The 13098-nt window shown below is 34.9% G+C and overlaps 2 protein-coding genes across 4 annotated transcripts; one reads left to right on the forward strand and one right to left on the reverse strand.

Annotated features, from left to right (window-relative positions):
* Positions 1-2241: 2241 nt before the first annotated feature.
* LOC123914097 (glycylpeptide N-tetradecanoyltransferase 1-like) lies at positions 2242-4732 on the reverse strand. The gene is made up of 2 exons (XM_045965091.1): positions 4575-4732; positions 2242-3949 (listed from the first exon to the last, which is right to left on the reverse strand). The coding sequence occupies exon 2, from the start codon at positions 3923-3925 to the stop codon at positions 2621-2623; it is 1305 nt and encodes a 434-aa protein (XP_045821047.1). The 5' UTR covers positions 3926-3949; positions 4575-4732; the 3' UTR covers positions 2242-2620.
* Positions 4733-5888: 1156 nt separating this feature from the next.
* Positions 5889-10985, forward strand: LOC123916559 (U4/U6.U5 tri-snRNP-associated protein 2-like). 3 transcript variants are annotated; one of them, XM_045968038.1, is made up of 10 exons: positions 5889-6002; positions 6803-7199; positions 7285-7529; positions 8456-8540; positions 8649-8834; positions 8913-9080; positions 9175-9306; positions 10095-10266; positions 10361-10532; positions 10611-10985. In XM_045968038.1, exons 2-10 carry the CDS (start codon positions 6831-6833, stop codon positions 10702-10704), a joined length of 1623 nt encoding a protein of 540 aa, XP_045823994.1. In that variant the 5' UTR covers positions 5889-6002; positions 6803-6830; the 3' UTR covers positions 10705-10985. The 3 variants fall into 3 exon arrangements, with proteins under 3 accessions (XP_045823994.1, XP_045823997.1, XP_045823995.1); XM_045968041.1 differs by having other exon boundaries at positions 5891-6002; positions 6763-7199; XM_045968039.1 differs by having other exon boundaries at positions 5930-6002; positions 6774-7199.
* Positions 10986-13098: the final 2113 nt, after the last annotated feature.

Genomic DNA, 13098 nt, shown 5'->3' on the forward strand with positions numbered 1-13098 from the left:
TTAGAAAGGATGATAAGCCAAAATGAGGATCACCACAAGAAACTTGGTTTCTTGATAAGATCAAAAGCTTGGTCCAATCTAGAACCAAAAAGAGACAATACTCTCAATTCACACAAAGTGTAAAATTCTGCATAATAGTCTCATTTATTCATTGATTTTCGTCCCCTTATATAGAGAATTACAAAAGCTAAAAAACTGAGTCAAATCTCGCTCATTATTGCTAATAATTAGCATTGACCAGCCAATATTCACTTGGTGGCCAATTAAGGAAGGTATGATCACACATTAAGAGTGAACTAGCTGTTTTCTTGTGTAATTTCACTCATGCTCACCTGTTTTCCTCTCCCTTGCTCAGCTCTTTATTTGCAAGAAAATAAACACACTAATTGCCTAATTAAAACTTTAAAAGCTTATAATTGGCAAGCAAAATAAACTAAAAATATTCTAAGTGTTTTGGTCTAATTTAGATAATTTGGACCTCACACTTTTATTACAACATGAAATAAAAAATTAAGAAAACTTCAAATTTGGGCAGCATGCCCTGTCTCAATGCCATCTTCACTTGACGTGATCAAATTGATAATTCTTGACTCTATTTCGTCCTTTTATTCTTCTGCTCCCATCAAGTTGGTTATTAAGTTAGTTAAACCTTCCTTAGCCTTCTTAGCTCGCTCCCTTGTCATTGGACCTCCCAAACCTTGGATTGCTTCATTAAGGTCTTGTTGGGTAATTTCCTCATCAGAGGTTAAATTTTTTAGTACAAAAAATTGGGAATGAAGTGTTGATCATAATAATAACGTTTTACTTCTCTAATTAAATAAATGTTAAAAATCTTATGATAATGCTCCTTACAATTGACATTAAAAGGTGGCTCTCAAACCAAGTGATTGAGCTCAAGTGGTTAACGAGCTCTCTATAGGACAAATAGTTCGAGAGAATCTGAGTTTAATTCCTGGTTGGAACAATTTTTGGCGCTTACTTACCTCGCGGCCAAACTCTATATTACCAGGGCCTCCTTCCTCTAGAACCAGAGGATTAGTACCATTTGATCCCGCAACCCCCCTTTTACCCCCTAAAAAATGAAAAAACGCGGGGGGGGGGGGGGGGTTATTATGAATCCATCAATTTAGATGACACCCCTTTTGAGGGATGGATCGAAGGGTTATTTTTTTTACTTCACAAAAGAGCATGCTGGATCATGCATATATATACGGATAGAGAACTAGACCAATAGATTCACACTGGATATCTTTATCCTAGTATAGATAAAAGGGGTATTAATTCGTATGGTCATGTTCTCTTGACTGGACTAAAGCTAAAATAGAAATTAGCTTTTGGAGAGATGGCGAGAACCAGAGGATTAGTACCCACACAAAAAGTAGTTCTCATGAAATTATTAATTTATTGTAAAGTTTCTTAAATCAGACTTGAACAACTATATTAATCTTTTTGCACAAATTCTTTACGATTTGGTTTGTAAAAGATGATTCTAGATTTGGTTTTACTTCAAAACTTGGAAACTTTGGGGGCTGCAATTAATTGTCATCCATTTCTTCAACGTTGTTTTTGGCTTACTTTGACAGCGCAATAGTGTTTATGTAGGAGCATCTCATTGCTTGTTATATTTGTAGCTGATTTTGAAGTGCTTTAGCAAAGAACATGACATCTAAAAGGGAAATGGTAACTGGTGATAGAGTAGAGGAGGAAGGGGTTGATTTGGAATTGAAAAGGCAAAGAGTGCATGAGAACTCTTCTCCCTCTTCTCCTCCTGTCTCCATTGCAAATCCGTTTTCTGGGTTGGCTAATTACAATGCTGACATCGATGAGGAGGAAGATTATTATCAAAGGGATAAGAGCACTGTTAGCGACAATAGGAATGGTGGGTCTCAGCAGAATGGGCATAAATATGAAGGGGATGAGGGTATGAAAATAGCCTCTCCCAACTGCCTGAAAGTAAACATTGGGAAGGGGCAATATCACATAAAAGTTTAACTTGTGATTTTTTTAGAGCATAGGGGATGGAACAAGAAGCTTCCCTATTGTCAAACCGTAGGAGACTACCAAATTTGTATGAACATTGGACCAAAAGTGGATGCAACATAATTGACTATAACATATTATATAATCCTTAATAAATTTCAGCAATTTCTTAATTATATAATCTTAGGATTTCCACCAAAGAAATGAAGGATTATCTAATCACAGTCCAGGATCATGCAGTAAAATAACCATCCAGGATCATGCAGTAAAATAACCATTCTTATTGAAGTTGGGGATCATGTGATCACATGTTTTGCAATAAACAAAGAATGGTAGAAGACATACACAGATACACTTCTCAACCAAATAAAAGGGCAAACACCAAAATTAGAATAGACAAACACTGTTATCAGCATGAACAAAAATAGCAATCATGAATTGGAATCTTCAAGTTCTACCACTTATGCATCATTGACCCTCCAGAATTGCCTCTGAGGACTTTTTCAAAATTAGTTTGTTCGAAAAGTAAACCAAAATTTAAGGTCTAAAAATGGGTTGCCACATGATGATATGCAACCGTACAAAGTCTATCAGCATAATCATTATGATTTCAAATTCATCCATACCATAAATTTTTGGACTATAGAAGCACAAGCCCAAGCTCAGACGACTTCAATGCCTGCTTTACTCTGTAATTGTAAAGATAATAATGAAGTTTACCATCACCTGGTCCAAACTTCAATTCCTTCAAGAAGCTTTCATTTTGCATGACATCCAAAGCGTTGAAAACATCGTAATCCTTCTGTTTTGCTACAATCAGAGCATCATTCATCAGCTGAAGCAAAGGGGTAGTTGTTGAAACGTTGTAAAATGAGTATGCTGCTTTCAAAGTTGAATAATTTGCGTTGCCAAGGATAGATGAAGGAAGTGTGTAAAAACTACAAAAGTCAGTGACCTCATGAGTTTCAGGACTTTCAACTAGATAACTATTAACAACATTGTCCCTCGGAAGAAGCCAATGCTCCACATCATTTTCATCGAAATCAGGCGCAACAATAAATTGACTCAAATAATTCCTAATTAGCCTTGTAACTGCAGGAACATCGTGGATTTCCATCTTTCTAAACCCTGGTGTGACTGTTGATTCCGGTAGCTTGTAAAGCTTGATAGTTCTACTCATTGTCATCCGTGCACCAAGCCGAGAGAAACCAACATCAATTAGCTTCTTGGGATTCAAAGATCTGTGCCAGTATTGGCAAGTTGCCACTGGTGTAGGAAGAACCACTCCGGCAGTGTACGCAGCCTGCCATATATTCTCCAAGTGCACCCTCCTGGTCACTTCTTTGATCATAACAGGAGCAAGCCTCTTTGTTCGAAGCTTCTTGTGAACACACAGAAAGTTAATTTCCGCCATATTAACAACCTCATCACGAACTCGGATACGGGCAGGGACACCTGTTATAAAGGCAACCATCTTCTTGGAAGTTTTAACACGGACACCAATATGCCAAGCCGTGAAGTAGCCAGGAGGTTGAAGAGCCCAGCGCAGAAATTCCTTGGAATAGTTAAACCTAAACATGTTCTCATCATCCTCAACATAATTATTAGCAAGAAGGGTGTATATCTCATCGCACATCTTCTCGTCATGAATGTCACAAGTAACCCATTCATAGAGGTTAGGAAGATTGTATGGTTCCTGTTTGACCTCGGATAAAGGGGTTGGAGATTCGATAGGACCTTCTGGCAAAGCGGGGTTCCCTATATCCTTGAACTGCCCAACAGGTTGGGTTTCCCAAAATTTATGTCTTTGGTCAAGAGATAGAGATTCTTGAACTTTTTGCGCTAGATTATCCAATGCAAGATCACTTTCAGCAGGTGCATTCCCATCTGGGATGGGATTTTGAGTCTCTTCAGGTGACCCAGAGGAAGTATTGCTATCAACCATTTCAAATGCTTTCAGAAATATAATCTGAAAGAAAAATAAACACTTTCCATAAAACAGATTTCATAAAAAAAAAAAAAAAAAAAAAAGCAAAATTTTCACTAAACATTAGATGGCTACAAAAGTAACAAGATGCACTAAAATCAAAACTTTCCCTTAACAATTCTACTACTAATCCATCCAAAGTTCAGTCATTTGCTACTCGCTGGTCAGTGTCTTACTGCCAACTACCGAGTCCAATTGTATTCACATCAATGAGAATTAACCAATATTATATCATATACAAAACCAAAACTAATATTTAAGCTGATGTTTGGTTCCACGTTTAAAGCAGCCAAAATTGATTCTGAAGGTGTAAAATTTATTTTGACATGTTTGGTTGCTCTCGAGTAGAGTGATTTTGCCTCCAAAATTGATTCTAACTTGAAGCTAGAATTTATTGCTTTTGAATCTAAACTAGATTTTTAGACTTAAATTTATTGTTCAACACATCAACTCACTTAAGTAAAATCAATTTCACAAAATCAATTAATTCAAGATCAATTTTTATCACCAAAGAACCAAACATGCACTTAGAGCAAATCATAAGTAGAACGAAACGAAACATAAATCGGTCATAATTAGAAGCAAATCAGAGTAAATGAAACGAAACCTGAGTCTGCGTGCGAGAGATTGGAATGGAGGAGGAGAGCGGCGATCTGAAGCGAAGTGAGAGACTGAGGGAAGAATTGTCTTGTTGAAGAATCTGTATGTATCAGCGTCTCCCAATTCTTGTTTTTCAGGTTTCGTATACTTTGTGCGGGCTTATCCAAGCTATAGGCCCATTTGGGTCCATCCAAATTTAATAGATCTCATTTTGCCACCCTACTCATTCTGGCGTGCGCCCTACAAATTTACCAAAATACCCTCACTTAAGTAGCGGACATTCCCAAAACATTATATCTTTATAACATCCGATAAGTAGCGGACGACGACATTTTTTTAGAAATTCTCCTTTTTATAACGTCCGCTACTTAAGTAGCAGAAAGGTAAAAAGGGAAAGGCGTAAGACGCGTGAATAACCGGTAGGGTGATAAAAGTGAATCCTTTTTTTAATAAACCAACCACCAAATCGGTCCCCGACTTTATAATTATTTTTTAAATAGATCTCTAACTTTATAAGATATTAGTCCTTCAAAAAATATATCAAGGACTATATTGAGAGAATAAATGGGTAAACTCAATGACTAAATTGATATTAAGTTGTAAAATATGATCGCTTAATTGTTAGTAAGTGGTTAAATATAGAGAGCAAATTTGACAATTTTATAGAATCAGAGACAAATTTAAAATATTCATAATGTTAGAGACCTATTTAAAAATGTCTTACGGAATAGAAGATTAATATGATACAGTGATTTACTTTTTTTTTTATGAAAAAAAATTAGGGGAAAGGGGTAATGTGTAGTGGATAAAACTTTAGAGCTGGGAAGTTCACTAAGAACTTACCATTTACATTGCACATTAACTCAACTTTATTAAATGATGGTTTCTCTCCCGACCCCCCTCATTTCTTTTCGAACCGCGGTCCTTCCTACCAAGTTTAGCGTCAATCATCACTGAACCAACTAACGATCGGTTGAATTTATAATATTAGTATTAATAAAATATTACAATTATAATTTAGATCAATTGAATTCAACTTAAATTGTATTTAATTGATTGGAATATTCAGTTAGATGTAAAGGTACTCTCGAGTTTTTGTAACTCAACTTCAAATATCTGAATTTAAATTTGGGTGATTACTTTTTTTTCCCTCGAATTACTCACAAAGATAAAATACACTAATCGAAATTATCTTTCGTAGAATTTTACACTAATGAAAGATACACTTCAAATAAAACGGGGATTCCGAGCAATTTAGAGGGATTTGTATAGAATAAATGGGCCGCGTGTAGCAAAAAAAGCCCACATTACTTGAAAAAGCCCACAACAAGCACAAATTCAGAAAACGGTTCTTCTTGTGTCAAAAAAAAGAAAAGAAAAGAAGAAGACGCTTCTCGCATTCTCTCGTTGCTTCTCTTCTCTCTGCTTCTCCTCTGTAAGTTTTCAATTCATTTTTCGTTCATTAGATAGATTTCGTTTTCAGCACACTGATTTTGTGAGATTTCATTCGATTTCGTATGCTTTTTGTTCTCTATATTTTCCTGAATCAGAGGTAGTAGAAAATGACTTAGCTATATGTGTAATTAGTGAGAAATTAAGCTAAATTGTTTTCGTGTTGCCCCTGACCATGTTCTTGTTGCATCTTAAAAAAGTTAAGACTTAAGACCTAAACTCAGAGGTTAATTTTTTAGTACAAAAAATTGGGAATGAAGTATTGATCATAATAATAACGTTTACTTCTCTAATTAAATGTTAAAAATCTTATGATAATGCTCCTTACAATTGACATTAAAAGGTGGCTCTCAAACCAAGTGATTGAGCTCAAGTGGTTAACGAGCTCTCTATAGGACAAATAGTTCGAGAGAATCTGAGTTTAATTCCTGGTTGGAACAATTTTTGGCGCTTTACTTACCTCGCGGCCAAACTCTATATTACTAGGGCCTCCTTCCTCTGGAACCAGAGGGTTAGTACCCACACAAAAAGTAGTTCTCATGAAATTATTAATTTATTGTAAAGTTTCTTAAATCAGACTTGAACTACTATATTAATCTTTTTGCACAAATTCTTTACGATTTGGTTTGTAAAAGATGATTCTAGATTTGGTTTTACTTCAAAACTTGGAAACTTTGGGGGCTGCAATTAATTGTCATCCATTTCTTCAACGTTGTTTTTGGCTTACTTTGACAGCGCAATAGTGTTTATGTAGGAGCATCTCATTGCTTGTTATATTTGTAGCTGATTTTGAAGTGCTTTAGCAAAGAACATGACATCTAAAAGGGAAATGGTAACTGGTGATAGAGTAGAGGAGGAAGGGGTTGATTTGGAATTGAAAAGGCAAAGAGTGGATGAGAACTCTTCTCCCTCTTCTCCTCCTGTCTCAATTGCAAATCCGCTTTCTGGGTTGGCTAATTACTATGCTGACATCGATGAGGAGGAAGATTATTATCAAAGGGATAAGAGCACTGTTAGCGACAATAGGAATGGTGGGTCTCAGCAGAATGGGCATAAATATGAAGGGGATGATGACAGTGATGAAGAAGACGATTCACATGAAGAACTATTGACTGGAAGAAATTGTCGCCAGGTGGAGGTTCGGAGGGACTGCCCATACCTTGATACTGTTAATAGACAGGTATTTTATTTATTTGGTGTGTAGATACGTGTTTTGCTAGTTTGGATATGGATGTATCTGACTTTTGGTATCATTTTGTGTGCAGGTTTTGGATTTTGACTTTGAGAAGTTCTGTTCTGTCTCTTTGTCAAATTTAAATGTGTATGCATGTTTGGTTTGTGGTAAGTACTACCAAGGTAGAGGGAAAAGGTCTCATGCCTATACGCATAGTCTGGAAGCCGGACACCATGTTTATATCAATCTCCTTACCGAAAAGGTCTACTGTCTTCCTGATGGCTATGAAATTAATGATCCTTCATTAGATGACATTCGGCATGTCCTGAACCCAAGGTTCGTCTATTTTGTTCATTTGTCTTTGTTTGCTGCACACAATTTTTTTTAAAAAAAATAGATTGACTAGTGACTATTATATTTTTCATCTTTTGTCTAATGTATTTTTTTTATAAGCTTTTGTCCAATGTATGTATCATTATCAGCTATTGGCCCAGACAAATTTGTCCTTTTGTACCCCTCCTTCCACTGAAAAACGAAGTATTTGTATCCATTCTTTCCAAAATTTAAGTTGCGGACCTTCCAAAATAGAGCAAGTATTTTCACCCAGGGTTGTAGTTGCAGTAGGTTATAGTTGCAGTAGTCACTTACCTATATAAAGTTTAGTAGGAATATCGGATTTGAGCCTTTGTTTAAAACACACACTTTGGATAGGCATGAAACTGAATCCTCAGTGCCAGTGGTGTTATGTGTATACGTTCTACTCCATGTCGGGGCCAGTGGTAAGCCTTAAAGTTGGACAGAACCCTGGACAACTCCTTGGACTGGGTACTACGGGTTCACAGTTGATGTTTGGGTCATCTTGGAATCCCATTTTAGGTACTGAAAATGTTTTCACGAGGAAGAATTATTTTATGCTTGTTTCTTAGATCATTAGCATTAATTTTTCTCTTCCTTATATACTGATTGGATAATAGCATTTATTTTTATAGGTTTTGATCATTGCGTCATAATTTTTTGCTCAATGAATTCAGTTACCCACTTGGCTTTTTTATGCATTTGATCACTGTCAGTCACCCTAAAAGATCAATTCCCCCCCCCCCCCCCCCCCCCCCCCTTCATTAAGAATTACAAAGAAACCTTTGAAGCTCTACCATTAATTAAGTTATTTTTTTAGGTTATCGTTTATGTTTCCTTGCTCATTTTACCTTGTCATTATGTCGACTTTTTCTAAAGATTAACTACTAGGATATATTTATCTGCAGGTTTACTGCAAAAGATGTTGAACAACTAGATAAAAATAAGCAATGGTCCAGGGCACTTGATGGTTCTAGTTACCTTCCAGGAATGGTATATTTCTTCTTTCTTGTAGAAAATGAAATTTTGATTATTGTTGATTGGTAGTTCTAGGTTGATGCTTTAACTCTTATATTTATCCATCATATGACAATTTTTCAGGTTGGACTTAATAATATTAAGGAGACAGATTTTGTGAATGTAACAATTCAATCCTTAATGAGAGTTACCCCGTTGAGGAATTTTTTTCTTATCCCTGAAAACTATCAACACTGCAAATCTCCACTTGTTCATCGATTTGGTGAACTCACTAGGAAGATCTGGCATGCGCGAAACTTTAAAGGACAGGTTTGTTTCTGATGCCGTCATTGTGTGTGTGTGTGTCATTAAAATTTTATATTTTATCTATAATATGCATATCAACAGGTCAGCCCTCATGAATTTCTTCAAGCAGTGATGAAAGCTAGTAAAAAACGGTTTCGTATAGGTGCGCAGTCTGACCCAGTTGAGTTCGTGTCATGGCTTCTTAATACGCTGCATGCTGATCTTAAAACTATAAAGAAGAATATGAGCATAATTTATGAGTGTTTTCAGGTTCTTTTCACTCTAATTTCTTTTTTCATTGATACTAGCTGGTTGCAACTAGTCACTTGAGTTGTGTTTTGTATTAAACTTACTGTGCTTGCAGGGTGAACTTGAGGTTATTAAAGAGATTGCATCCAACAAAGAAACTTCAAATATGCCATTTCTAATGCTGGGGTTGGACTTGCCACCACCTCCTCTTTTCAAGGATGTGATGGAGAAAAATATAATTCCTCAGGTAATTCTGCACTCAATGTTATCTTTCTTGTTACATATAGACAAGACAACGAGAAATTCATCCCACTAATAAAAACAACCTCTTTTTTATCTACATATACTGATTCATATTTAATCTTCTTTATATATGTTAAATTTTAATCTCTTTTCAATAATAGACAATTGCATTTAGATATTATTTTATTTGGTGTAATAATTTTAATAAAGACTGGTAACTTAATATCACTTTCAAACCATTCTTAAAAAAAACTATAACTTTATGATATTTACTTGACCAATTGAGCGGCCGGCCACATTCATGCATATTTTCTAGTTTCTAGTGAATTTTTCTCTTGATTTTTCATCATCTCTTACTTTTCAAGTGAAGTAGATTTTTTACTATGGTTTGTTTTGCATGCTAGATGGAATGCATCATGTCTGCTATTTTACTATCTCTCCTATAAGCACTTATTTTATTTTTAATATATCAAGATACTTCGCATAGATCTGCATAGCTCTTGTTTCCCTTTAGACATTGAAGTTTTTAAAACAATTTATTTTATTGAAACCAAATGAAGTAGACTTGATCATTGTCATGACTTGTATGGTTTTTTGTGTCAGTACTTGAAGTTTATAAATTCAATTGCAACCCATAATAATTTTCCATAGCCATTGACATTAAGTTCATTCTACAATTCTATGACGAAGTTCCTCCTATTTTTGTTTTTCTGTTTTCAGTTCATTTTAGTTTTGAATAATGATGTTTTATCTGTCTCTCTCTCTTGCTTGCTGATAAGGTTTGGTTTCTAGGTTCCACTCTTTAACATACTAAAGAAGTTTGATGGTGAGACTGTCACAGAGGTGGTTCGTCCTCATATAGCAAGAATGCAGTATCGTGTTACCAGATTGCCTAAGTATATGATTCTTCATATGCGACGATTTACTAAGAACAACTTTTTTGTGGAAAAGAATCCTACTTTAGGTGAGAGCTTATGTTGCAATGAACCGTTATATTCAAATTAATATCAGTCTACTTATTTCTAAGTTCACATTAATTCATTGAATGTTTGTTTCAGTCAACTTTCCTGTGAAGAATCTGGAGTTGAAGGATTACATTCCCTTGCCAACACCAAAAGAAAACCAGAAATTGCGCTCTAAATATGATTTGATTGCAAACATTGTTCATGATGGCAAACCTGGTGAAGGTTCCTATAGGGCGTTTGTGCAACGAAAATCAGAAGAACTATGGTAAATTATGTTTTTAATAGTATAGAATTGTATATATCTTGTTCGAAAAATTTAAGGTCTAACTCCTTGAATTTTTAGGTATGAGATGCAGGATTTGCACGTGTCAGAAACACTCCCTCATTTGGTTGCGCTTTCAGAAACTTACATGCAAATATATGAGCAGCAGCAGTGAAAGACCGAGTTCAAATCCTTTACTGAGAGCACTGTAACCTGAAAGCAAGTGTTCTGAACTGAGATTTAGAATGAGACATAATTCATCGGCAGACACATAAATTTGGTTAAGAGGCGGTAGTTTAGACGCTTTTGGGGAAATATAATGTATGACTATTGTAGCTGAGGGGCTCATAATATGCAAATATATTGATTTTGTTGTTGTACTTGATTGATAGTTCGCTTGAGTAACTTGTGGAATGAGAGGTATCCACTTAGCTTAATCCAGATTAAATTGCAATACTTAACACTTATAATTCCAAGTTGCACGATGCACAATGTTTTTTTTTTTTTTTGGTATATGCACGATGCACAATGTTTAATTCAACACTGTACGAGTTAATTACATAATTTTTGTTGGCACCATGTGTAAAACTGCAAAGATTGAAATTATTATGCTAGTAGATATCAGTTGTAGCTAGGATCAGTCTCGTGGCTCTTTTATCATCGTAACTTTTCACCTGTATTGTTACTGATAAATTTGTAAATCAATCTAGCTATACTAATAATCTCATTAAGGTTAACTTGTTATGGCTAACTCTGTTATAGTTTATATGAGAATGTGGGTAGTCAACCAACAGTCCAGGTCAGCGATAACAAATGGTTTTTTTATGCAACTTAACGTCAGGAACTTCTATGACTAACATAAGTTATATTCAAGGAATTTAAAATGTTTTTTTTTTTATGATTTAGGGATTACTCCCTAAACAGGGAACAATCAAGAATCTACGTATAACAAATATTCTAAGTTTTATAATATTTATTAAAAAAAAAAAGATTTTTATAAATAAAAGTAATGAATATAACTTTACTTATTGAATAGTTGATTCGAGATTTAACCACCAAGCCGAACCACGACTCTGAGACCTCTTATTGGAGAGTTTCGGAGAAACAATAGACCAATGCTCCAAGACCACAAGAAAGCAAGACATCACATTTTCATCCAAAACTTCAAAGCATTAAGTATCTAACATTCTTCTCATTTATAGTCGAAGTGAAACCTAACAAATTAATCCTCGTTAGTCGTTATATATTTGATTACATTACTCTTCCCGAGTAATCAGGGCCGGTCCCAAGTATTTGGAGGCCCTGTTTGAAAATTTAAAATGGATCTTTAATAAAAATATATTTTTTTTAAAAGTCATTCTCTATTTAAATTGTAAATAACATAAAAAATAGTCATCATAGTAAATAACATTTAAAAGCGACATATTTTAATCAATGACATTAAAATACATCTTCAATCTAATATCATTATCAACTTTACATTTTCTTGGGGAAAAAAAACTTTTTTGTAATGTTGCTTCTTTTTTTACAATCAACAGCAAGTTATTTATAAAATTAAGAGTGTGTTTATTAAATATTTTATTTTTTGAGTTATAAAATATTTTTAGTAGTAACAAAGTCATTAATTTCTTTTACATATATAAATTTTTTAATAGACCGATATAAACAATTAGAGGTCATGAATGTTTGAGGCCCTGTGCGGTGGCTCACCTTGCATACCCACAGGGTCGGCCCTGCGAGTAATACATGATGGAGACCAAGGTAATTAAAACCGAACAAGCCGGTTCAAGCGGTTTAGCTGGACCAGTAACCAGTCCGAGTAGACCTAAAAACCGCCCTACATCCGAACCAGAGTATAAACCAGGAAACCGAACAAAAATTGGGAAAATCTGTGTAAACAAGTAGTTCGATTAGGTTTCACATGTTGAAAATGTTTTGCTTTTTGTGTTGGAATAGGGAAAAAACTTGCGTAAAGAAGAAGAAGAAAATCATAAAATAAATAACAACATTGTTGGCATAGACGAAGATAATCGATGTCATGTAGGTGTAACGGGTAAATAGATTCTAGGGACGAACCGGTAAGTCTCAAAGTAGGAATTCCAATGGTTTGAATAGAATCGGTACAAATGAGAAAGATTATGCAAACATAATACTGAATGAGAGAGTTACTACTATACAATAATTGTTACAAGCTTCTAAAAATCAAATGCTCGTGCCTTTGTGTGTTTCCCATCTAGTTGGTAGTGGTTGTTATCTCTCACTAAGTCTTTGTGACTTACCCCTTCTTCTTACATATTTTTTTTAGATTTCCAGTCAGCTGAGTAGCAAGTTGTTAGCTCATTCAAATCTTCATCAGTCTCACTCTTTTGGTAGGCCTCCTTTATGGTAGGCTAATTTGTATATATATCTTTTGGTTTGATCGAATATCTGCAGCTATTTTGAGTCTAGGAATATTTCATTTTGGGATGTATAAAGTTAAGAACGTAAATGTTGAAACTTTGACTAGTGATGTATATGCTGCAAACAGGGTTTATTTTGATTTGGAAATATTGAAAATACAGATGTGATT

The sequence above is a fragment of the Trifolium pratense genome, linkage group LG3 (genome assembly GCF_020283565.1).
Source record: "Trifolium pratense cultivar HEN17-A07 linkage group LG3, ARS_RC_1.1, whole genome shotgun sequence".
NCBI classification, from domain to species: Eukaryota; Viridiplantae; Streptophyta; class Magnoliopsida; order Fabales; family Fabaceae; genus Trifolium; species Trifolium pratense.